Below are 27,150 nucleotides of genomic sequence, written 5' to 3' on the forward strand. Positions count from 1 at the left end.
ATTATATTATTCCCTACCACCACCCCTTTGGACACCTAAACTTACTTCAAAATATGGAGTTCAAATGCTTTCTTCCAGGTTTATAGACTAGGTGGTTCAATAAAAGGTATTGTATCAATTATGCTGCATTTCAGCTTCTTGAAAGGGTAGCTTTTAGTACCATACCAGAAGTTCCAAGTGTAAGTGTATTAATCTTACATTCTTTAATATATCCTAACATGTCATTTTAATTACCAATCTAGCAAAGTTTCACTGGATTAATTTAAAATCTTCAGCTTGATTCCCATTAAGTACATTTTAAATTAGAAGTGACTAGGCTGAATGAATTTGAACAAAAAGAGCCATAGACGGAGTTAAAAATATATATTTCTCCTCTTGGAATCTTGATACAGCCATTCTGGCTCTGCCGGATTCTAAATGATTCAAAAGGCTCTTGTGTTTAACCAGTCGAAACAGTTTAAGCGATAGCTGGCACAATTCAGACAGGCATAATTATTGTTTGTGACAGAGCCTAGCTCCGGAAGTCTAAAATGAACCCATGAATTACTGCACATGGGCCAGTCCTCTCAACTCCACTGAATGGTTTCTTTGACCCTTGAGGGGTAGCACTATGTGCTTGGACACTGGGCTGATGAGATAAATAAACATTTTTTTGAGGTGAGGGAGGGATCCTGCCCAAAATAAAACCTCACAGACTTAAGAGCAGACATGTTATATACAAACAAGAGGTCATAACACAATAAAACATGCATTATTAAATCTTGAAAATTTGACTTTGCAAAAAGGGACAAGATAGCATTTAGTGTCAAAACACTTTCTCCTTCCAAAATGTTTGCCGAGTGCAATGAAACTTACTTCCAAATAAGGGGAAGTGCAGTGAAATACTATGCATGACTGCTGAGAAATAATCCTGCTGAGTTTATAAGGATTTACTCCCAAGTATAGGAATTCAGCCTTAGTACATTAATTTGTACTATAGTTAACACCGGCCTGTTTTGCATGAAACACTAAACCAGGAGTGGGGAACCTGTGGGCCTCCTGATGTTGCTGAACTATCCGCCCCAAGCGGCATGACCAGCGGTAGGCAGTGATGAAAGCTGTAGTCCACTAACATCTGGTGGCCCTGCAGAAGAAAATGTGGCCTTTCAGAGCTGTTATGTCCTTGGGACGCTCCCCAAGCCACACCCCTCAACAGCCCTGCTTTGTACCTCTAGTATTTTTCCTGCCTGGGATGTGTCCTTGAACTCTGATGCTTCTTGCTGTCTTAGATTGAAGATTGAGATGGATGTGTATAGAAGCTAGCCTACTATAAAGGTAAAATTCACATACTGTCAGGAGCCGGAGTCAGATGTAGGTCAGCGATAAAAAACACAATGTCAGGTAAGTTAACGCTTAATTCAAAGAAACCAAAACAGAGCAAGCCTAGTGATCCCAACAACTCTTCCCAGCAAGTCTTGCCCCAATGAGGAAGTTGCGAGGACTGACTTCCCTCCTCTCCAGGTTATTTCCCAAGCAATCTGAGACTGTGTCTGTGCACAATCAATCTCTGCTCTTTTGATTTCTCTGCGTGTTCTGGTAGACCGGGAGGGAGAGGTCTCAGCAGAAGGGGGAGACTCCCTGGATTCATCAGCAACCTCAACTCTCCCTCTTGGCCACTCTCCCCTCCAGCCTCCACTTCAGAGTCAGTTTGAGCTGCTCTCTGCCACAGCTTCTAAACCCTGGGTTCACTAAACCTTGTCACCTCTTCTGCCACTGACACCTCCTCCTCCCAGTCTTCTCCTCCGTCTGACCACACATTGTCTTCCCACCACCAATCCCCTGGCTCGGAGCCTTCTTCCCTTGGGGGTTCCCTAGAGGGGTTCCCCGCACAACTCCTCTGCATTCAGCTATTCAATGGCAACTCATCTGTGCACTGCAGAAATGGAGGAGAAAACAGACAGGTTCTTCTCTCTCAACTGGGCTCCTGGGAAGGCCAGAATAAGAGAAAGACATACACGACATCTGGCTTTGCCAGGAATCCCATGCAAAATTAAAATGGTAGCATAGCCAGCTCAGTGAGCTGTTTACTGGTTTCCAGGTCTTGGTGTTTGACTGGCCTCTGGCATCAGCCATAGCTGTTTCTTCCTCTTTGCTGTCCTGCTACTGATCTATGCATGTTACTCAGAAGTAAGCCCCACTGTATTTAATGGGGATTGCCTGTCAGGAAAATGTGCATAATATTGTAGCCTTAAAAGCAATATTTTGGGGGTGGGAGGGGCAGGCTTCTGGGTGATCATAGAATCATAGAGTTGGAATAGACCACAAGGGCCATCGAGTCCAACCCCCTGCCAAGCAGGAAACACCATCAGAGCACTCCTGACATATGGTTGTCAAGCCTCTGCTTAAAGACCTCCAAAGAAGGAGACTCCACCACACTCCTTGGCAGCAAATTCCACTGTCAAACAGCTCTTACTGTCAGGAAGTTCTTCCTAATGTTTAGGTATTGAACATTAAACTGGCATTGTATGATACATTTTCCCTGTAATATTTTTGCTTCATGAGAAAAACTGGAGTCTTTACGTCTTTTTTACATAATTGAAAACATCTTCATAACTCTTTTAACTGCTGAAGACATTAATAAAGCCATTAAATGTAGCTTATCCCAATGAATTCTCTGTAGCTCACCCAAAATAAATGTAACTACATTTCAAAATATTGACACAAGAGATATTGACTTCTTTTTTTGGACAACAGAGGGAAGCCCACAGCAGGAATCCATTTCGTTGCTTTCCTGAGATCCTGTTTTTGTGAATCTCCAAAGAATGCTCAATATATGTGGAAACAGACCAAAACAACCAAGTTGAGCAATCTGAACTTTGTGTAGTTTCATAGGAATCTCAATAGCAGGATTTACGTTTTGCAGATATGTCATGAAAGAGAACAGTTCCCTTGCTTTCTTTGGTAATGCAAAAGCCTGCATAAGTTCAAGGCTTTCCTGAGTAAACAAGTGTGTATCTTGGCACATAGTCCAGCTAAAAAGACTATCTTGTTAAAAGACTATATCCCCCTGCAGCTTGGTTGAATATACATATGTAAAGTACATCAGATTGCCAAATTCCCCACCATCAACTCTGGAAAGAGCTTTCTTTCCCAAGTGTAAGGCTTTTTAGAGTTGAAGAGGGGGGTATAAATACCTGTAAGTGAATGTAAAACATCTGTCATGGATGCTTTAGTTGAGATTCCTGCATTGCAGGGGGTTGGACTAGATGACCCTTGGGGGGTCGGACCCCTTCCAACTCTACAATTCTATGATTAAATCCCGCAATGTCCTTTGGCTATCCAGAAAACTTAGCCAGATTGGGTCCAAACCCAGTCTTGCAACAACATGTAGATTCCCTGTGAAGGGGCATTTATCTCAGAATGTGTAAATAAGGTGTATGCTGCTGTCGGAGTGCAGGAAGCAGTTGCAGTGGCTGGGAGGGAGGAATGAAGTATGCAGAAATGTGGACTGCTATCCAGCAAGGCTCACCTATCAGGCAAAATAGCAAGGGTGGTGGGGAGATTCATCACATGGGTTGACATGTGGTTGGAATGGGCCAAATGCAGCAGATAGGCTATTGGTCTATGCAGCAATCTTCCCAATTGGCTCAGCTATGCGTGCATATGAAGGGCCACAGGTGGTGCTGTGGGTTAAACCACAGAGCCTAGGACTTGCCGATCAGAAGGTCAGCGGTTCGAATCCCTGCAACAGGGTGAGCTCCCATTGCTCGGTCCCAGCTCCTGCCAACCTAGCAGTTCGAAAGCACGTCAAAGTGCAAGTAGATAAATAGGTACCGCTCCAGCGGGAAGGTAAACGGTGTTTCCGTGCGCTGCTCTGGTTTGCCAGAAGCGGCTTAGTCATGCTGACCACATGACCCGGAAGCTGTACGCTGGCTCCCTTGACCAATAAAGCGAGGTGAGTGCCGCAGCCCTGAATCAGTCACGACTGGACCTAATAGTCAGGGGTCCCTTTACCTTTAATGCGTGCATATTCCTTGCTTCCCAACAAGCAGCAAAGCCGCTAGAGGTTGTTACCATCAGTATGTGTCTACAGCTGCTACTGCACCTCTCTCTGGTTACTTGACAAATATTCTCTCCCTGAATAGAGCTTCAGGCTTTGTCCCAGGTAGACTGTGCACTGCTCTGGAAGCTACATAAGTGCGTTGTTGCTTGGGCTCAACTTCCTTGCTGTGTGAATTGTGCTCCAAAACAATGCTTGTGTGAAGCATGAAGGAGATTCAGACCACTGTCTGCAGGTAGCCCTGGGGACATGTTGCTACCCGTTACTGATGGATTGGGGACACTGTGGTGTCTGCAATTCAAGAATCTGTACTAGGGCTGTGCCCTCATTACAAATTCATTGGTTGCATCCATATGTGGGCACTGTCACCAACAAAGGCCCTACTTGGTGACGATTGCAGGGTCACTAGTTAAACTAGCTATTCAAGTGTTCCCGCTGCTATATATTTTGTGTACATGGTGGAAAGCCAAAGCCAAGCAAATTCCACCACGTTTACACACAGTAAGAATTTCTAAGTTACAGCCAGATTAAAATAGCTACACTTAAGTCCCATTGCAACTGACTTACTCTGTATCTAGTCTCACAGGTGACCATCCTGGTATGGTTGTACCTTGGTTCTCAAACAGAATGCGTCAAATGGACTCCCGGAACCATTCGAAAACCAAAGTGCGGCTTCCGATTGGCTTCAGGAGCGTCTTGCAGCCAATCAGAAGCTGTGGAAGCCACACTGGACATTTGACTTACGAAAATTGTTCAAAAACCGGAATACTCACTTCTGAGTTTCGATTGTTTGAGAGCCAATTTGTTCGGGAGCCAAGGCGCTTGAGATCCAAGGTACGAATGTACTGGTTTCCTGAAAATTCCTTCATGGAAGCACCCTCTGTGCAAAACCTGACAACATGACTGAGGTGGCAGTTTGTGTTTTATTTGTGAAGGAGGCAGGCTTGGCTGTACTTAGATAATTTTACTTATTTACATACACACACCATGTTTGGTATAAAGTTTAATAAATTACAGGTCAAGCTTGAGTTTTCTGTTACAATAGTATAAAAAAACAAAGCTGCATAGAATAACCTACAAATAATTTGTACACATCCTTTGGATTTATAAGATACAAAGTTCACAGCTCTCTTCCAAGCATTAAGGAGTATAAAATACTGCTGTTGGTCTCAGTTTGTGTGAAATTTATATTACTATTCACTGAATAAGCAATCTAATTACACTTATATAAGCTCACAAAAAGGAAGACCCATTTGCTTTCACTGTATTTGTGTAAAAATATACCAAGTGTTACAAAACTTTAAATTGATTGGATTAAAATAGCTAAAACTTGCGTGAGTGAAAGAGTGAACTGATCACTGGGGAAAGAGGGTAAGATTCCTAACATTTGTAAACTTTGGGATGGAAAAGAATATGGTAAGAGGCTTTTAGAAGTGTATCTGAGATTTTTAAAAGTCTGTCTAATACAGTACTGGAGAAGGTACATGTTGGTCCTCAATGCTCTGAGTTTTTAACAAGACTTTCTTTAAAAAGTCAAAAGATCAGTTCAAAGACTATTCAAATGTTTACAAAATACATATACAATTATTACTACTAATGTTTTACATGTCAGAACACTCCAGATGTCATTTCTTCCTTGCATGATCCCAAGCAACAGTTAATAGAAAGTTATTTTCCAACATGTGCAAACTGGAAACACCCAGTTCACAAATTATACTGACATGGCCTGTCAAACATGCTTGAGGACGCCTTAAAATTTGTCGCACATGGCTTTCCTTAAAGGAGGATTCACACAATGTGTAACTCGGGTTGACAGCATGCCAGAAATAAATGGGCTGCAAAGTAGCAGAGTGTCTTTTCTTCAGCACAAGGCAGGAATGCACTTTAAGTTCCAATTAGACGCCGATGATCTCAGCTCTACTCCAGGGAACGGCTGTGTTCTTAGAAATATTCCTCCTCTTCATCAAAAAAGCCATTTTCCAGAGCATATGCACAGTCTGCACTTGATACAGCTTGGCAGGCACCTTTATATTCTTGAATTGACTCATAAAGGGAGTATAGTTGACATAATAATGACATATCTAGCTGCCGGAGACCAACCTTGTAGAAGAGAACACACACACATATTAGTATTTATGGCTTAATTTTACTTCTAAAATGCTGGTGCTTGCACATTTTGCTCCCCACAATGACTTCACTCAGAAGATCAGTGTTGTACCTGACAATTACACAATATGAGCAGGATAATTAAATTACGTGGGAGATTCCACCCTGCCGAAGTAAGGAAGAAACAGCTGTGGGGGAAGCTGGAGTGTGCAGGAAGCAGCGTGGCAAAACATTCCTGATGCTTAAGTCATGTTACCATGCCCTCTTTAATAGCAGAGGATCTGTGTAACCATAGGCTGATGCTGCATTAAGGAGAAACCAGATGTGATTAGCACAGACCTGTGTCAGAAGTGGGTCACTGCCAATTTCTTATAAAGTGGGGAAATAAATGTAGTTTAAGGTGCACCTTGATCTGGTGGGAGAAGGGGGACTGAAACTCCCTCCTTTTTGTTTTTTACTCCCCCTGGGGGAAGGTTCTAGTCAGTGTGTCCCTATGGGAGAGAAGCAACTTCATGGGAACAAAAGCATGAATTGAGGAAACATTCAGTATTCTTTTCCCCCTCCCCCGATATGCTTTGAATTCTACTTCATAGGAAATCAACAGAACCCAATTCTGACAAACTGGTGCAGGGATGACTGATGTATCAGGCCCAGCTCCACACTTTCATTTGATTGGTTGGCAGGGGGGCAGGCAGTTGTCTCTAGCCCTTGTAGAATGAAAATGATGAAGCAAAGTGTGTAGGTACCATTCAAAGCAATCGCTTTGTGAGATATGATACTATTCCTGCCTTTCAGTGTTGTTGGTTTTTTTTACCCAGTGCGTGAAACAGAGCTCTGATTGACAAGTGCTCTTGAGAAATTAAGGGTCAATGGGAAAAGACTTCAACATTCATTTTGAAGCCATGTTGGGGTCTTCTCTAGTACTTGTATGACTCAACTGTTCTCCAGAGACTGTCTGGTTCATTCTGAGGGTGCCTGTTCATCTTCCTTGGTAAATAAGTGGTTGTTGCACAAAGAAAATAATTGAGAATTCCAGGATTTTAGCATAGCTGTGATTGGGCAACAACATGTCTACCCCAAAGCAAAAAGTACCAGCAAAGAAAGGAGTCCATTCTCTTTTGAACTCTAGTTTATTTTTCCCCTGAGTATGCAAACTTTAAAAAAAATCCTACCAATGCAAATATAAATACAACCCATCATTACCCTATCCATATTGCTTCAGGGGGAGGGTGTGGTGAGGTTGGGAAAGTGTGGGTTATAGCATCCTTGCAAAAAAGTTGTGTTGCTGTGCTGATATTGCTTGGATAGCGGGGAGGTGGAAGATAATACCGTATGACAACCCTGCAGTGTAGTTCAGTGTTTTCTAGTCCCATAAAAGTGTGTGCCTCTGTTTTTACAGAAATGAAACTGGGGAGGTGTAGCAGCAACATGGAAGGTGATTGCTTTTCTACTCATGGGGGGGGGGGAGGGGAAGGAAACAGGGATTCTTGAGAGCAAGGTGCTGCACTTAATACACTTAAATGAATATATTCATGTCAAAGAATCAACTACTCCTTTTTGCTTAAAAAGAAGAAAAGATGGCTGTTTCACCTTGGCTGGTAATATTGTTGTAGTTTTTACTAGGTATAAATAAACAGCTGTAACATATGCTCCTAAAAGACACTCCTCCTTTAAAACAATGTACGGTAATCTTTACCCAAGAATAGGCATCTGAACCAAAATAACTGTAAATTTAAAATCTCTTGTGACCCCTCCACCAGCCAGCTGAAACACCATGTCTGGTCTTGTACTGAATGAGGTATTGCTAGCCTAAGATTAATTGATGACAGATATACAGTAACATAAGTGGTTTACAAATCATGGAACATGAGTTCTTTGCATGGTTTAGGGTTAGCATTGAGGGAGAACTGAGCTTTTGTGCCTTTAACAGCTATGTAAAGGTAAAGGTAAAGGTACCCCTGCCCGTACGGGCCAGTCTTGACAGACTCTGGGGTTGTGCACCCATCTCACTTAAGAGGCCAGGGGCCAGCGCTGTCCGGAGACACTTCCGGGTCACGTGGCCAGCGTGACAAAGCTGCATCTGGCAAGCCAGCGCAGCACACGGAAACGCCGTTTACCTTCCCGCCAGTAAGCGGTCCCTATTTATCTACTTGCACCTGGGGGTGCTTTCAAACTGCTAGGTTGGCAGGCGCTGGGACCGAGCAATGGGAGCGCACCCCGCCGCGGGGATTCGAACTGCCGACCTTTCGATCGGCAAACCCTAGGCGCTGAGGCTTTTACCCACAGCGCCACCCGCGTCCCTAGCAGCTATGTGGCAAGCAGTAATTTAACAGGTTATGCCTTTCCTTATATAGAAATCCAGAACTTCCCCATCTCCTTTCCTTACACCCCCCCCCATATCTGTTCTGGGGGGTTCCCGAAGCAAATTTGGGGAGTGTGGAGGGGGGAAAGAAAAAGAGAAATATTTGCAGTAATGGAAGCAGTCAGCTGGATACCATCCATTCTGTTGGACAAACAAGTTATTCCTGTATGGCCCCCGATTTATCTTATGGTCTTCCACCCCACAAAAGAGAATACAAATTTGCGTATGACACAAAGTGTATGCAAATGTATGCCCTCTTTTGCAAGTAACACAAAATACATAATCCACATGGGCCCAGAAAATCCTGAGTGGGCGTGTCTGCCCCTTGAAGAACACTCAGTTTGATGCTTGCTTGCTATAACACTTGTGGATGGCAGCCAGCTACTACAACAATTTCATCCTATTTACTCCCAGCTTTTCACACAAGCATTTTAAAAGAGACCATTCTGCTCCATCAGAATCTGCGTAGTTTAAAGAAAGGACAGCAATGAAGTACAAAGCCAGGTTGTTCTGAAAGCTTAAATTCTTGAATTAAATACAGAAACTGCCCAAGGTATAACAAGATTCTTTGAGCATTTTACAGAACTTCTTTCAGGGCTTACTTCATCATATATTACCTGCCTCCTTCCTTCCTACACAGTAATGGAGAATTGAATGAATGTGGAAGACAAGAGTACTTTGTATTATCTGCACTATGCCATGAATGTTCTTTTTAATGTATTTAACTTTTTGGTCCATAGGACTTCTGTTTTTACGCCCTATGCAACTACCTTCAGCTTATACGGGCAGCTTTTCACAAGGACATTTAGGGAAATAATATGAATATAATCAAACACCTCACATCATTCAATCTTGCCTTTCACACAACTCATGCCAGGCTCCCCCCCTCCCCCCCGAAGTAGAGAAAGAAAAATAGCATAGGCATTGCAGTGTCCAAGATCATAGCACATTATTTTATTCTGCCTTTCAAAAATAATATTACTACCAGAAATTAAGCTTGCCTTTCTCCCCTTAGGGTGGATCTAGTGATGACTTCTCATTTACCCTTCAAAGCAAAACACTCACCTCCCACTAATGGGCAAAACTAACTTGCAAGGCTAGCCGTGTTACAGTTCAACTAGTTATTCATAAGGAAAACAGAAATGAATCATAGGTAAACATCAATTGCAGGTATTTGTGAGGGTGGCAAGATTAAGAATTATAAGTAAAAGTGGGCGAAGGATGAGCAAGACAAATATGCAGGCTAGGTATCATCAGAAAAGCAATCTAAACAATTGGGTTTATATCTCTTACCAGAACATACAATTTCATTTTCTATCCAAAAGATACAAGTAAGATTTATGGTGGAGGGTGTGATACCATCTAATTAGGGTTTGTTTGTTTTTTACCTTTGAGATATAATCTCAACATTAAATAGAAACCACACAGCCAGGCTCCAGATTCCATAAATACACCTTCTGACTAGCAATGGCATTAGTGAAGTCAGGAATACCTACAGTTTCAAATTGTAGTAGACAAGCTTACATTAATAAGCTATGCACCCTGTACTGCAGATGAGAGGGGTGTGAAAATGCCAGTCGGTTTCTTTGCACTAGCTGATGATAAACAGTAGTGATGGGGATGGACACTGGCATAGCACCAGGCTTATGAGGTGCAATTCCACCAGCAGAGTGATAAAAAATGGGCAGTGTATCAGGAGGAGGAACAACAGGTTTCCGAAGCTTCCCCAAGCTTGGCTGTGTGTAAATTAAAAACATTCCTACTGAAGCTAATGGAGAGCTAAAATCCACTGCCCCAGCTCTTCTTACTGTTTACACACCCACCACTTGGTATCTCCATTCCTCTTACCATGCAAAAGATCTCTTTTCTTTCTCACAAAGGCACTCTTTCCCCATCAGGGGCTGAACGGTTGCCAAGTGGAGGCGAAAGGTTCACCATGCAAAAGTGAGGCTGGGTGATATGCCAGGAACGCCCATCCTTCCTGTATGTTTTCCTGTCCAAAGGCTGATCTCCAGCCCATGTGCATGGTGCAAGGTCACCTGCAGGGATCCCAGTTATGGGATTTGGACTGGATGCACCAGAGTGGTTCACAGTGATAAGGGCACTCTAGTAGATGTTTGCAGCGCTGCATCTTATCTGTGTGGTTGGGCAAGGTGATGTTGATGTTTCACCATCGCCACACATAATTTCTTCCTTGTGCAGCGAAGCTGAGGGTGTCATCAGCATGCCACATTGTGATTGGTGGGCACTGTCATGAATGCAAAGAGGACATGTGTAAGAGAAGGTGTCTGACTCTAATACTCTGTATTTTAAAGTGATACTTTGCTGTTTTCTGAAGGGAGTTTACAGGATCCTAACATACAGTGCGCCATACGTACACCACATATGGCCCGAGCTAGACAATGCTATGATGCTTTCATGTTCTATTTCCAAGGACCATGTGCAGATTGACAGCAGTATCCCACAAATACTGCAAAGAGAAAATACCTTTTAATCACATCTTAAAATAGCCAGATTTAGAGTGATCACATGCTGTGCGTATTCATGAGCTGACATCCTAATTCTACGAAAACTTGTCAACCATTGCAACTTCCTTCCTACAGCAGGAAAAAAGATAGCTCCAGATTACTTAATCAGGGGTGTGCCAGACAGGCATAGATCTCTGCTGCCTTTGGAAGTTTCATGTTACCGATCCAAAGGAAAAGTTTTGCATACCTAATAATTCAGTCATGTTTCACTAAGAGCAATGTTGCTTGTTTAACCTGAAGCTTTTGTCTCATGAAAGGCATATGTGTACCACTTAAAATGGGAAAACCTTTTAGATTGCGGGTTTTGCAAAAGCTTTTCTGGGACAATGAAAGGACTCATTCTTAATTTGATTTATAGGTTTATAAGACAAAAAGCCATGCTTGATATTCAAAATGAATCTAGCCCATACTTTGTTTGCTTACATGATCTACTAGTGTAACAATATTTGAAGCACTTCAGTTTTTAGTCACATTTAAAAACCAATGTGAATCTGCTGCTGTAAGCAATCTGGTGCACAGCCCAAGTACCAATCCTGTGCAAAGTAAAAGCCCATTAAGCCAATTAACCTACATTTCAGAAGACAAGTCAAAGGTGGGAAAGAAGCAGCCTGCTTACTAGAAGTCACATTCCAGTTTCTGAAACAGAACAAAACACTTCTGATCCAAATAGTGAATATAAAGAACAGGTGTGTGCTTGTACAATATGCAACTATGACTAGAGCGCAGAATGAAAAATTAGTTCTAACTAAAAGAGAATTTGTAGAGGAACTAAAAGAATGAACAAGATCATTTTTAGAGGAAATAGCTTTTAAGTACTTTATTTTAGAAGGAAACAAAGAGGACAGAATGAGAAAAGAGTTTTAAAAGGGAAGATAATAGTGACATACTTCAGATGCTATCAAGGTTTTGTTTTTTTGGTTTGCCAATCTTTTGATTTGAGTTTCTTTTTCTTTTTCTCTCTCACATGAGGAATGTTTCAGTCACAATCCCTAGACAGGTCTTGCATCCATTAACTGCAACTTGGGTAACCATCACAGGCTTAGGCCCAAAGAATTGCACAACTAGCTCTATGCATCCTTTGGGTTTGTCATTCTAGAATGGCAGCCCCCACCCCACCCCCTTTACCTCCTGGCAATTCTCCATTTGAACTCCTCAGTTTCACAACTGTTCAAAGGGTAAATAAATAAGTATAAAAATTCCACAGGGTCTGCCCAAGGTCTTCAGCACAGCTAAGGTAGCCATAGTGATTAATAAGCAAAACAGCTTCCAGTTTCCACCTTTATCGCTTTTAAATCTATCTAAAAATAGATTTTATCCCTTAAAAATGTGTATATACGGCCTTTCGGACCTAAGTGGGAGCCCCAAATGCAATTTACAAGAATTAAAAACTCTACAACTAAAAACAGTATTAAAGTAAAAAGAAGAGAGCAAAAAAATGAGTCTGCAACAGGTAAACAGGCTTGGTGGAAAAGTGTCTTACTGCACAATCCTAACCATATCTCCCCAGAATTGAATGGTGCTTACTGATGGGCAAAGCCAGGATTTGGGGGGGGCAGGACTTTAGTTGGGGGGGGCAGGACCTCAGTTCTTTATTTTTGTTGACTGGAGGCAGCTGCCCCCCCAGCCACACCCAGTCCTTTTTTTCTAAAAAAATGTTTAGGGGTACTGTACTCTCATTTTCCTACTCATATTGAAATACTGCCCCTCAATGAGGCCAAACTTAGATTCACAAAATGTTTAGGGGTATGCGTACCCCAAGAAAAAAAAAGCACTGGCCACACCCATGTGCTCACAGGCAAGGGGACTTGCCCCCTCAACTGCCCACCTAAAAGAGGCCAATCTCACTTCCTTTTGGGAAGCAGATCCAGCAACTGGGGTGCTGCCACCTCTTGCTATCGCAGTAGAGAAGAGCATTTGCCTTTTTTTTGCGCAAGGAGCTGGGATGAAAACTCGAATCTTGCCTGCCACAAACAAAAGGTTTCCTTTCCACCGTGTGCATCGTACCGGCATGCGCGCGAGGGGAGCAGAAATCGCCCACAGCCTCCGGGAGCCGGAATTGAACTCTGCACGCGCTCAGAGGCGACGTTCTCGAGCCAGGTCCCGGGACTCAAAACTGAGCAATTTTAAAAAGGGGGTGGGGCGGAAGACTTGCACCAAGCACAAACACGCAAAAAAAGAGAGCAAAAACTGGCGGGTGCTCACCATCTCTTTCCGCAGCAAGGCCAAAGCGGCGTCCAGGTTGGGAGGCTTGGGCGGCCGCGGGGATCCCCTTCCCCCTCCGCCGCCTCCGCTGCGGCTCAGCTCGTCCTGGATGCGGGACTTCTGCGCGTAGAGCCGCTCCAGGTCCCGCCAGCGCCCGCCTGCTCCGCCCGGGCCGACCCCGCTCGAAGAAGAATTCAACAAGCCGCTCAGGCTCTTGGGCAGGGGAGGCAACCCAGACCCGCCGCCGCCACCGCCGCCGCCTCCGGGCAGCCCCGACCCACTCATGGCACCCGGCGGGGCAAGGCGGCCAGCCGGTCCCCTCAGCCCAGCTGAGCTAAGGCTGCCGCGAAAGAAAACAAGAGCCGCCTCCGCCTCCTTCCCTCGCAGAGAAAGGCTCTCTTCTGTTCGGCTCCGCTCGGGGCCCGCCTCCCTTCTGCCGGCCCCGCTCGGCCCGCCCTCGCAACAGGGACAGGCCCTGAAAGGGAGAAAGAGGCGGGCTCAGGGCGGGCCCCAGAAGGAGGGAAGAAGGCACAATAGAGGCAAAATGGTACCCGAAACACTTCGGGGAGTGCGCGGCGGCCGGGAGGGGTTCGCTTTCTTCAGCTAGTCATAAAGCGGAGGAGCGAGGAAGGGGGGTTATTCGGGGCTGCTGAGAAGGAATAGCTTAGCAAGAGAGTGCAGTTTAAAAAAAGAAGGGGGGGGAGGCAGTTTGGTCCAAGGTAATTTAAGAGCTGTCGTAAATAAATAAGGCAGTGGTTCCAAACCCTTTTTGGCCATGCCCCACCTAAGCATCTCTGAAATCCTAATCCCCCGCGACATATAATTCTTATTATTCAAAAAGTGAACTCCTATTCACGTGGAGGAAGGCTAAAATGCAATTCATAGAATCATAGAATCATAGAGTTGGAAGAGACCACAAGGGCCATCTAGTCCAACCCCCTGCCAAGCAGGAAACACCATCAGAGCACTCCTGACATATGGTTGTCAAGCCTCTGCTTAAAGACCTCCAAAGAAGGAGACTCCACCACACTCCTTGGCAGCAAATTCCACTGTTAAACAGCTCTTACTGTCAGGAAGTTCTTCCTAATGTTTAGGTGGAATATTCTTTCTTGTAGTTTGGATCCATTGCTCCGTGTCCTCTTCTCTGCAGAAAACAACCTTTCTCCCTCCTCTATGTGACATCCTTTTATATATTTGAACATGGCTATCATATCACCCCTTAACCTCCTCTTCTCCAGGCTAAACATGCCCAGCTCCCTTAGCCGTTCCTCATAAGGCATCGTTTCCAGGCCTTTGACCATTTTGGTTGCCCTCCTCTGGACATGTTCCAGTTTGTCAGTGTCCTTCTTGAACTGTGGTGCCCAGAACTGGACACAGTACTCCAGGTGAGGTCTGACCAGAGCAGAATACAGTGGCACTATTACTTCCCTTGATCTAGATGCTATACTCCTATTGATGCAGCCCAGAATTGCATTGGCTTTTTTAGCTGCCGCGTCACACTGTTGGCTCATGTCAAGTTTGTGGTCAACCAAGACTCCTAGATCATTTTCACATGTACTGCTCTCAAGCCAGGTGTCCCCCATCTTGTATTTGTGCCTCTCAATTAATAACTCATTCTCGAATTGCCCCCCTTAAAAATCAAATTGCCCCCCCCCCGTGGGGCGTGTGCCCCACGTTGGGAACCACGGGTCTGAGGTAAATTAAGAGCTGTGAGGGTGGGGAATGTGAATGTCAAACATTTTATTAATATTATTTGTTACTTTCAACAAGGTAGCTCACGTGTTGTTTTTTATTGCTTTTATAAAAAAAAAACCCCACGGTAAGGACAAAATAAAATATAGGCCAGGCAGGTCTGAAGTAAAAGTAAAAGATGAGGGAAAGGGTTTTTTTAAAAAATATCTAAGGCAGCCTTCGCACCCCCAAGATAATTTGGACTAGAAACACTCATCTGATCCAGCTACATCTGCAGGGCACCAGGTTGGGGAAGATTACCGGTAATCTCTAAGGTGTTATCCGGCGCAGGGATAGCAGCTCTTTCTCTTCAGTGGAGGGGCATGCAACACTGATTAAAAATTTCTTCAGTTGGGCATATCTGAGGTAAATCAAAAGGGGGTTGAGGTGGGGAGGAATATAAATTAGATGTAATGGTACCAAAAACACATGAAGGTGATAAGTGAGTAGCTCCTTTCCTTTAGCAAGGATTCCTTTAGAAGTTGGGATTGTGGGAGTGGGGGAAGAAATAAAATAAAACGGGTGTTGCCTGTGTGCATATTATATATGCAATATGCCTTGAGTATTGATGTGTGAATAAATAAACAATACATTAACAACTAATATAAATAAGCAAACAAAGCAAACAAATAATGCTAAATAAATGAATGAATGGTGCTGGGGAAAGGGGGATTATTCCAAGTTGACTATTCCATTAGAAGGGAGTGTTTGAAGCAGGGCATGATGTGGGTAAGAAATTAAAGTATGTTGCCTTTGACAAAGCAACATGCAATGCTCCAACTAAAATTGTAGAAGAGAAGCAATTACATCTGCTTCAGGGAAATAAAAGGGCAAGTGTGACTCTGAATCTTTTTATGCACATTTAGCGTTCAGTTGTAAGTATGTGAAGCAGGACCCAACTTACTTTTCTTTTAAAGATACCATGTTGCATCATCTTTCTACCATGTGGACACTGTCACATTTGCTGACTAATCCCACAATTAGGATGTGAGAAACTTCCTGATAAATTAGACTGAGCCATGCCATTGTTCTACTAGCCAAGGACTGCCTAATTTGGCAGCAGCTGTCCAAAGAAAGGCAAGTGAAAATACTGAAAATCTCTATACTGTATTATTTAAAGTAGTTGAATGTGGTACCATGTCATCCAAGTTTAAATTGTTTACGTTTGGCCCTGCTTTGCTACTTGAGATCCCCCAGCCTGTTTGAAAGCAGCAAATTACTAAACATGGGAAACTTTTCTAAAATAAAAAGTTATTAAGAAAAGATCTAAACAGAAAATGAAAGGGAGCTAGTAAATCTTTATGAAGGCTTTCCACTATTTTGGTATCGCCACTGAAAAAGCTTTTTAAATTGTTAGCTGAAATTGTTTTTAATTTGCTGTGTTGCTTTAAAATCTGCTGTATTTACTCATTTTTAAATTTTAAATGTAAACTGTAATATAAAATTCAAAAATACATTTTACTTTATCTTACAACAAATAATTTTGGATTAGGTCACTGAAAGCAATCCCAGAGACAACAGTGTCAATGTTCAGTCACAGGAAACAAAGGAAACAGGATTTCAATGACACATTTGGAGCCCAGATGTTTTGGCGCATGAAATAGATAAAAGTTCAGGAAACTGTTTTCTAGGCTGAGTAAAATATGCATGATGCAGCATAGTGCTTTCATAACTGGGCATTTCAGTGTACCTAAATGAGCAGCTAGATTGAATGGATATTGTGAAAGGAATAGTGAAGAAAATGGAAAGAATATGCAAGATAATAGAAAAAAGTGAAGGTGAAGCCAAGTTTGTTGTTTGATGTTTGTGTCTCATCCCAAGGTGAGATATGTTAGCAATTTCCTCAGATTTTCTGGAGGCAAAATGCTTTATGCAAACCATTTCCAAATAGTTCCTTCCCTGTGCCACCAGTATTGTAAGCATGACTCTAGCCTATTTTATCTATTCCATCTTTAACAATATTCATCAATGCTACATCTGCATTGACAGAGTGCCCCACCATTATATCTGAGGCTTTGTGCAGCTGTATCTGTCATCTAGTGTTGTGCAGGCATAGTGGGGCTTCCAATATATCACATTGCCTCTCATCTAGTGTAATAAGTATAGGACTGCATCCATAGTGCATCAAATGAGCATATGGATTGGCTGTTAATATTAACTGATATAAATACATTTGTATTACCATTTTTGGTCCAAGACATAACCTTGATGCAACCTATGCAATTCTATGTGTTGTGTTCATTCCTACAACTCAGACGTAGTTGTTACAACTGCTTCAGAGCAGAAAAATAACAACTGCCCACAGAGCAACTGAGTTCTCCCATTCCCTTCAGAGCTTTAAACTAAATTCTGAGAGGGATGGAGACGATATTACAGATGACGGGGAAGCACCTGATACTGGGGATAATAGCTTCATTGATGCACAGGAAACTGAGGCAGTGCTACAGAAACCTGATAACTGGCAAGAAACTACAAGAAGGAAACAGCTGGAGGGAATGACTCGTGGTTTCAGTTGTCTCTACCAATGCACAGAGCATGGGAAACAAGCAGGACAAATTTGAGCTCTCAATACAGTATGGCAAATATGACCTAATAGCCATTACTGGAATGTAGAAATGGTATGGTATATATCAGAACAAACAGACCAAACAGGAAGGGAGGAGGAGTAGCATTATATGTAAAGGATGTGTACACTTGTGAAGAGATCCACAACTTGGAGCATGGAAGGCAGATTGTGGGTGTATGGGTAACATTTGTAGGAGAAGGAAACTACACTAGCCTTACTATTATTACTATTACTTATTAAACCGCTTCTTAAAAAAACATCTTTAGATGCGGCCACAATGGCCAACTATCGCCCAGTCTCAAATCTTCCATTCTTGGGCAAGGTGATTGAGCGAGCCTGGAAGAAGCGGACCATTTGGATCCCTTCCAGTCGGGATTCAGGCCTCATCATGGGACTGAAACTGCCTTGGTCGCACTGGGGAGGCCCAGCCAGATGGGCGGGGTATAAATAATAAATTATTGTTGTTGTTGTTGTTGTTGTTGTTTTGTTGTTGTTGTTGTTACTGTGGGTGTCTGCTATAAACCTCCAAGCCAGACTGAAGCCTTCCTGGAGCAGATTACCTAACATTCAAAAAAGAGAGATATAGTAGTTTGGGAGACTTCAACTACCCCATATCTGTTGGAACACAAACTATGCCAAGAATTCCTCCATTGCCTCACTGACAATTTCATTTCCCAAAAGGTGGAAGAAGCGACAAGGGAATAATCTATCTTGGACCCGGTTCTCACCAACAGGGGAGAACTAATTGATAAAGCGGAAGTACTAGGAATCTTGGGAGGAAGTCATCATGTGCTACTGGGTTTCATTATACAAGGGCAGGGGAAAGCTGAGTGCAGTCAGACATTGTCATGGACTGGCTGGATGCAGAGAAGTAATGGGAGGCACTAGCTGGGGAACTCCCAAGGGAACCTCCAGGCAAAGAAAGCTCAGAGCCAGGGGATTGGTGGTTGGACAACAATGAGAAGAGAAGACTGGGAGGAGGAGGTGTCAGAAGCTGAAGAGGTAACAAGGTTTAGTGAACAGGAGGAGGCTCTGGCAGAGTGCAGTTGTGACTTCTGATGTAGAAGCAAAGGGGAGGTCAAAAGGCTGACTGGAGGCAGGCTGCTGAATAAGCCAGGGTATCTCCCCTTCCTGCTGTGACTACCCCCCCCCCAATCTCCCAAAACACACAGAGAAATGAAGAGGGCAAAGCAAAGAGAGGCAAGATGCCAGAGCCTTAGGCTGCTGGGGAAGGAACCAGGGGAGGAACCTTAGAAAGACCTACTGGGAAGAGTTGCTGTGATCACTCCGCCTGCACTGTTTTAGTTTCTTTCAATAAAGAGTTAACTTCACTCACACCAGTGGTTTTTTTATTGCTGATCTCTGACTCTGGCTCATGACAGCTGTGTACTCTGGAGATATGATAGCCATCTTCAAATATTTGAAGGGCTGTCTCGTGGAAGATGAAGCAAGCTTGTTTTCTCCTGCTCCAGAGGCTAGGATCCCAACCAATGACTTCAAGTTAAAAGAAAGGAGATTCCGACTAAACACCAGGAAGAACTTTTTGATGGTAAAAGCTGTTCAACAGTAGAATGGACTCGCTCGGAAGGTGGTGGACATTCGTTGCAGGTTTTTAAGCAGAAGTTGGATAGCCATCTGTCATCGATGCTTTAGCATTGCAGGGGGTTGGACTAGATGACTTTCCAGATCCCTTTCAACTCTACAGTTCTATGATTCTATGATGTAGTATAATTTCTGTCCAGACAGAATTACCCTCTCCATTTCCGCAGTCTCACTTTACACAAATGAAAGTCACTGGCAGATGCAGGGAAGTGCTCAAGATAACTCTGTCAGGAAACAGGACATTGTTTACAAAGTGGGAGCAGGATAATTCAGCACATTTTCTGAGGAAGTCCCGGCTTCTAAGGTGCATTTCTACCCTAAGAGTGTTTATGTTATCAATGCAAGCACAACAGTTCTTAGTGGTTTATAATCTGGTGGTACATACAGTACCTATTTTTGCATGTCACTAACCAAGAACTAGAGTGAAAGATGAAGGCTTTATCATCATGATCATAAATGGCTCCTGCCAGTCCAATGGTATACCCAATGTGGTGTGGGTCTAACACGGCATTGGCAGTGCTACTAATTCAGTGCAGACTCTGAAAGCATGATTCAGATTGTGTGGATCTATTGTGAATCAGTGCACCTCTGGATTGTAGTTGGAAAAAGTGAGTGGGTTTTTGCTGGAACCTTAGACTGCTTGTGTGGGTGTGTGAAGACAAATACCTGTAGAACCAGTAATTTTATCCTGACAGACTCAGGGGGAGACCCATGTATGCCACCTTGAGCTCCTTGGAGAAAAGGTGGGATATGAATATAATAATAAAGAATGATTTCTATTATTACATTTATACCTCACTTTTCTTCCAAATAGCTTAAGTTGGCGTACATGGTTCTCCCCTCTCCATTTTATCTTCACAACAACTCTATGGAGTAGAGTAGGCTGAGATATGGTGACTGGCCCAAGGTCACCCAGTGAACATCATTGGTAAATGGAGATTTGAGCCCTGCAGTAAACATGCAATTCCTGAGATAGCATGCATTTGCTGAGAAGGCATAGGATAGGAATAGATGAGTGGGCTCGTAGTTTTGCATAGCAAGGGATATATACTGTACCTTTCTCCTTGTCTGACTTTTTGGTAACCGTAAACATGATGCAGTAAAGAATTTGAAGGCAAAAGTTAATTACCGGTAGCTTTTTCCATTCTGTGCAATACTATACCTGAGATTGGTGCATCATATTGATTTCCATGGAGCCAGGAGAATTACAGGGAAAATCCAGGGTGTCTGAAAATTTGACGTTCATGCCTAGACATGTTATCATGTCTTCTGTTTTGTGTAGGGTTCAGGGCCGGCCCACCCATGAGGCAAGCTGAGGGGACCACTTTACAAGGCAAGATCCACAAGGCAAGCAAATTCAGGCTCCAAATAATCCATTGCTCACTGCTGCTGCCAATGTCAATGCCAAGCTTCTTGGAGGCCAGATCTGTCTCCTCCTCCTCAGCCTCTTGGCAAATAGGAGTTGTTGCTGGTCTCTTCCCACCCTTGGGAAATGACCCTCAGATCCAGGGTTACTACAGAAATTTTAGGTGACCTAGCAGAAGCGAACCATAGAACCAAAGCAACATGGGACTGTGCACACTTGATCCCTCATGAACTTGAAGATCAAGAAGTAGGGCGTGTTTCGAGTGCAGTCTTTCTGTAAGACGAGATCGCTTTCTCTTGTAGCACAAGAATTATGGGACATTTCACTTTAAAGGGCCTGCCAAGCACTGTCTTTATCCAAGTTTTGATAACATCATTGTACTATTAATTTAGTCCAAACAAATTTTGTCCAAATCTCTTGTCTGTGGAGCCAGCTTTATTGATAGCCAACTAGAGCTGAGTCAAGAGTGTGAGACAAAGAGCTTTATTTCAAGTGAGTTTGTTAGTATAGTGGCAAATGAGCCATCAAAAACCCCAGTTAGCATATCTGTATCCTTTCTGCCTTCTTGCTATGCTATCTTGGCCCCCCATCTCCTTAGACTAAGACAGTATAAGAACATTCTTTACATAATATATATTTACTTAGTTCAAGGGCCAAACTAGTAATTACAGCATCATGACCAACTAGGATAATTTCAAGACATGCAAATTGGAGATCAGGAGGCAGGGAAAAGTAACTGAACACACACATTCTCTCCATCCCACGTTCCCCTTTAAATTTTTTTCAAGACCTGATAGCACTCTGCCAAATAAATTATTAGGCATCTTGCACACACTTTTATTTTCTAAATACCTTAATTCTCTGCCAGCATTGGAAATTCAGTTTCATTGTATTAAACTAGATTGCTTTTATTGAAGGATTATCTTGTTCTGAATGGAAATGGAATTTTTCACACCATAAAAATGTTGTGAGCCATACATTACCAATGTTATCAGTAGCCTTTAAAAGTATGGTTTGAAGAGTTGGGTGGTTTCAGGGGGGGAAATGAGCCTCAATATTATTCATTCATATTATTCATACAGTACAGTTCTATGTACGTTTGCCCAGTAAGTCCTACTGTATTCCATTAAACTACTCCCAGGAAAGTGTACATAGCATAGCTTTGCAGCAGCAGTGTTCTTTGCTGCTTCAAACCTGTACATACCTCATAGGTATAGAGTTGGAAGGGAGGAGATAGATAACATCCTATGGTCAGAACTCTGGTTTCTGACTGGGGGGGGGGGGTTACCCACATACTGTAATGGTTTTAAAATTCTGAGTTCAGATGGGCTTTTCTTGCTGTTTGTATGATGTTCTGTTTTATGGCTTTTTATCATTTGTACTTCCTGGTTGTTGTTTTTAAAAAACCAGAAAATAGTCAAGAAATAATAATAAAAAATGCCTGCCCTACTTTCAGAAGGAAATGGAGGGGGGGACACACCACTGCATAGTGACAGCACAAAATCTAAACACAATATTAGGAATTGGTCATTTAGCAGTTTTAACTAAGCCTCTTTTGCTATTTTGGAAATGCAAACTTTATGGGTGGTAATCAATGCTAGTCTACAATCCTAGTCCTGCTCAGAGCAGATCCACTGAAGTTAATGGACATGACTAACTTAAGTTAATCAATTTCAATGGGTCTGAGCAAGACTCAACTGAACACAACTCTAAGCGATGTTTCAAATCTTCCTGGAATTGTCTCCCCCTTCCAGAACCTTTGGTGGAAACCAGCTATTTTCCTCTTCAAAATGACGGCTATTGCAGGACCTAGTTTGCTATCTATGTAGCAACAAGCTTCTTTGCTGTCAACAGTACAGGTTGATTTACAGTAGCAGACTTGGAGAATCTGATTACCGAAAGTAGATGAGCAAAAAGATAAGAGCTGCAGGGTTTAAAAAGGTATTTGTCTCATTATCCTAGTGACACTGAGCAGACTTTTCTCTTCAGGGAGGTCTGTAGCAAGGACCAGGCTTCTATGCTGAGCAGAGGTTATCTGAGGTAGAAGCGTAATCTCTTAAATCTGTAGATAAATTACATGCCAGAAATTAAATTTTACAGAACAAGGTAACTGCTGACCCATAAAGGAGTAGAAGGATGATTGGTTCCCCAAAACAGAGACTGTTATCCTAAGTCCAGTTATGCTGAAGCACTTGATTTGAGTTGGTTTGTGTGCATTAGGACTAATGGCTTGATCCAGAGAAGTTATTTCATCTGGAGCAGCACAAACAGTGATTTGTGCTGTTTCAACTGAAGCAACACCATGTATATTGTGGAACAGAGCCATGCAGCTCTACAGTACCTGTCATTAAAACTCATGATCTTGATCCAGCTGAAGTTAAGCAGTTTCAAGCCTTATTCATTTCAATAGGTGAAATTTCAGCAGGTGCTTAATGCTGCAATTGAAACAACAAGAACAACAAGAGCAATAATAACAATAATTATATTTATACACCACCCATCTCTCTGGGCTGCACCAGCCACTCTGGACGGCTCCCAACAAAATATTAAAAACAGAAGAGAAAAAAATCAAATGAATGAAACTTAAAAACAATTTTTAAAAATATAAAAGGGAATAAATCTGTTTAAAAGAAACAAAACACACTTCATTATTTTAATGACTGTCATCTATCTATATATTTATGTTGCTAATAGTCAGATTTAAATATCAGTTAACATCCCCAAATTATATATTGAAGGGGAAAGTGTTCTTTTAAGAATTAAAGATTGGTTATCCTCAGTCCTATCACTTCTATATGCAGACATCTCGGTTCATTCTGGGTTATGTATTTTTTTCTTCTGACATGGACTTGGTTTACTGTTATTGGGCTCTCTCTGTGTGTTTTGGAAATGTGCCGGCTTTGGAATCATGTCACAGCTGCTGTGCTTTTCCCTTCACAGAGGAAGCTAGCTAAATTATTTGCATAGGCAGTCCCTTAATTTATCTTGTCTTGGTAGCTGCATTTGTCTCAGATAAGAAGTAGCATCTAATGGAAGTTGATTAAGATAGTGCCTTTTAATATGCACAGACAAATTTCAAGGCATGCATTAAAATGTAAAGCCTGCATGGATATGGCTCTATGCTGCACGTGTGCATTTAGTGTTACTGCTAAGTAATAAATTAAAAGTAGTCCTAAGACACTGACCACTGAAAAGACAAGCTGCTTTTTAAAGCAAGCCAAATTTTTCTCTTTGTGCATGGCTGTGAATAAAACATCAAAGCCCCAGTTGCAGCTTTCCTGTGCATACAGCCCTTTCTTGAAAAATAGGCAATTCTTTTATTAGGATTAGTTATTAGAACCAGTTATTAGAATGTTGGATTCGAACTTGTGTCAAATGAATCCCTCGGGCAAACAAACAAACAAATGCAGTATTTCATGTCTACAGAAATTTCCAGGCCTCAAGACAGAAAACAAAACCTGAAGCAGACAGCTCACTTATAAATATTGGGGGGGGGGGGAATAAATCATAAATTTGAGTTACAGTTTACAAAAGGTTTTCCCTCCTCTTCAAATTTACTGCAGCTCTTGTGCATCATAGATTCAGGGCCCAAGGTAAATGATTCCAAGGGTGATGTTTAACTGCCCCTTGTCATATTGTCTGGTGAATTGGAGCAGTTGTTGTAAGCCTGGGGCCCACAGATGCCAGCTGAGGCTCGCTGTGTCTCCCTTTTAAAAAAAGCACCTCTTGGAGTTGGGCTCACTTCAAAGCAAAGTGCTGACCTCCAACCACCAGCATGCTAATATCCCCAGAATGCTCTTGGCCCCATTTGGGCTTAGAGGTATTTCATAGTGGACACTTGCAGACAGCACCCAGCTGTCCAGAAAAAGAGAGACAGAGAAAATGAACACACTCTTGCTGCTGCCTAATAAGTGGAGCAGTGGGAGTAACTGGGAGAGTAGGAAGTGAGGAAGGGGGTTGGGAAGAGGACAGCCACAGCAATGCTGTCAGTGTTATGTGATCTCATCTAGCTGCCCTGCTTAACTGCTAGGTAACCACAGTCTGCACAAGCTGCAGCCTCTGAACCATCTTCAAGGGCAGCCCAACACAGAGTGCGTTGAATAATCCATTCATAACATTATTACAGCATAGATAACTGAGGGTAGGCTATCCCTGCCCAGGAACAGTCGCAGATGACAAACAAACTTGTTTCTACCAAGGCCGCCTGTGCCTCTAGCGACAGTTTTGAATTGACGATAGCCCTAAGCTATGTAGCTGTTCCTTCAGCCCCATCCAGAACAGGCCATCTCCCTAATTCCTGAACTCAAAGAGTCTCCTATCCATAGCGTCTCTTTCTTATCAGAATTCAGCCTCAGTTTATTGGATCACCGCTGCCTCCAGGCATCTGTCAAACACTTGCACAGACTTCCCTGATTCAGATGGAATGAAGAGATCTTAGCTGTTACCCACATACTGATGACACCCCACATCTCTGGATGACAGTTCCCTGCAGCTTCACATAGATGTTGAACAGCAAGGGGGCAGACTAAAACTATGTGGGACCCTGCAGCATAAACTCCAAGGAAACCAGCAGGTGTCCCCAAATGCTACTTTCTGCAGGTAGGAATGGAACCACTGTAACACACAGGTGCAAACTTCTAATCTGCAGAGACACTCCAGAAGGACACTGTTGGCAAATACCTCCAAGAGATAAAGAAGAATTAACAGGGCAACATTCCCAAATAAATGTACCGTAATCATTTAAAGCCACTAAGGCTGTTTCAGTGCATACCCAGGCCTGAAGCCAGAATGAAAGGAGTCCACGTTGTCCTCTTCATCCAGACATGTCCTGACACATCCATTCCTTAGGCAAGGGGTGAGAGATGGTTGTGTTTGACTGGGCATTAGTTGTCTAATAACTCAGGGTCCAGGGAGGGCCTTTTCAGGAGGAGTCATGCTGACTGCTCTGAAGAACAGAGTGGTATGATTCCCTCCTGTAACAAGGCTTTAATCACTCTATGGACCCACTCAGTTCCTCTTCGCTAGATCTTACCACCCATGTTGGACAAGGGTCAAGAGAGCATGTGGTTTGCCTAACCCCTGAAAACATTTGGTCTACATCCTCATGCTGCAATAATTGATCCCACAAATCTCATTCAGACAGTTGTCTAATTGCCTCCCCAGTTCTGCAACAATCATGGTGTCAAGTTATGTTGAACTCAAAGTGCTTCACAAATGTATCACAGCACCGAGTGGTGAACTGTTGCTACTTGAAGGCTAGATTTGAGTAGTCCACTCACCACTCAAGAAACCTCTGCTGGACAGTTCACTGTGGTGGAGAAGGACACCTTCTTTGCCTCCACCACTGCCATATAGTGAGTGCAATTGGTTGTAGGTCACCCAATCTTTAGACATCTACAGTACAAGTCCATTTCATTGCTCATAGTCCCCAAGAAAGCCAGGAGCTCCTTGCAATTAGAGCACACATTTAGGAGTGATTGTGTCAACGTCTCTACTTGTCTCATTATTCCACAACAAGACCAGGAGCTCACCAGGAGTGCTAGTCACACTGGCTGGAAAATCCCCCTTGGATTCCATAAAACAAGGGTGGGTGGGTGGGTGGGTGGGTATTGAACTATCTATTTATCTACTGTATATCCCAACCTTTAGGATTAAAGAATAAAGCAACAAAAACAACAAAAAACAACAACCCATCAATAACAATAAAATAGCCCGGCATAACAGCATAGCTTAAATTATTCTTTTAATCATGTGAATGTATCCGGGTTAATAACCTTGAAAGCACAAGGAAAGTGGGCTTGCCAAATTTCCCTAGTCAGAGGATGTGGGAAAGATTCTACAATTTAGCAGCTGCTGCAGCAAAGGTCCAAGGTTTATTTTTATTATAATGAGCTTGATCCTGGATTCTTCTGCAGTTTCCACACAATCATTAAACGATACAGTACGGATTATCAAAATGTTTAAAAGCAAGATTGTCCCACCAGGGCACTTTTGGAAATGGTGGTATGAGGGTAAATTCTCTAGCTTCTCTGAAATTGTGGTACTTAGGTTGCAATCTTGTGTATACTTACAGTTGAACAACTCTGAGTAAGCATGCATAGGACATCACTGCATGGCACCACTGGCTTGTAGCAGCCCCATTTTTAATGTGCATATATATGCTTTTTGGTATAATATAGCTGGAAGGGAAAATTCCACCAGGTGCAGCTTATGCATTTACCCTGGAACTTTGAATGATGGAAGAAGCATACAGCTGGTGGAAATATTCTTTCTGATACAACTTCTATGGGACAAGAGACATGTATCTTTTATTGATGCATTACCTGCTTATTTATGTCCCAGCAGTAACTATAAGACCTTCTGTGTTAAGCACAACTGTCCTTGGACAAAGCCAGCTGATAAATCATTTTAACAGCCCTGGACTTCTCTGTCACAATTATTTATGATTGAAAGCATTTATATACTTCATTAGAAGCAACAGCTCAGGACGGTGTGCAACAAGAATACCAAAACAAAAACACAAAAATTAAAACCCAAATTTTACAGTACATTAAAAATCCATTTACAACAGCACAGCACCCTTTGTAGTATAAACAAGTCAATTAAAATATTCACAAAAAGTCTGTTAATGAAAGTTCAACCAAGACA

General features: G+C 42.7%; 1 protein-coding gene across 1 annotated transcript; it reads right to left on the minus strand.

Moving 5' to 3' along the window:
* Positions 1–5,029: 5,029 nt before the first annotated feature.
* On the minus strand, positions 5,030–13,692 carry FAM89A (family with sequence similarity 89 member A). Its single transcript, XM_028723985.2, has 2 exons — positions 13,238–13,692; positions 5,030–6,139 (listed from the first exon to the last, which is right to left on the minus strand). Exons 1-2 carry the CDS (start codon positions 13,520–13,522, stop codon positions 5,981–5,983), a joined length of 444 nt encoding a protein of 147 aa, XP_028579818.1. The 5' UTR covers positions 13,523–13,692; the 3' UTR covers positions 5,030–5,980.
* Positions 13,693–27,150: the final 13,458 nt, after the last annotated feature.

The sequence above is a fragment of the Podarcis muralis genome, chromosome 3, assembly GCF_964188315.1.
Source record: "Podarcis muralis chromosome 3, rPodMur119.hap1.1, whole genome shotgun sequence".
In the NCBI taxonomy this organism is placed as follows: Eukaryota; Metazoa; Chordata; class Lepidosauria; order Squamata; family Lacertidae; genus Podarcis; species Podarcis muralis.

Coding starts and splice junctions, on each gene's coding strand:
- FAM89A (XM_028723985.2), bottom strand. CDS start 13,522: ATGAGTGGGTCGGGGCTGCCCGGAGGCGGCGGCGGTGGCGGCGGCGGG. Junction 6,140..13,237: donor CCTTGCTGCGGAAAGAGATG/GTGAGCACCCGC, acceptor CTCTTCTACAAG/GTTGGTCTCCGGCAGCTAGA.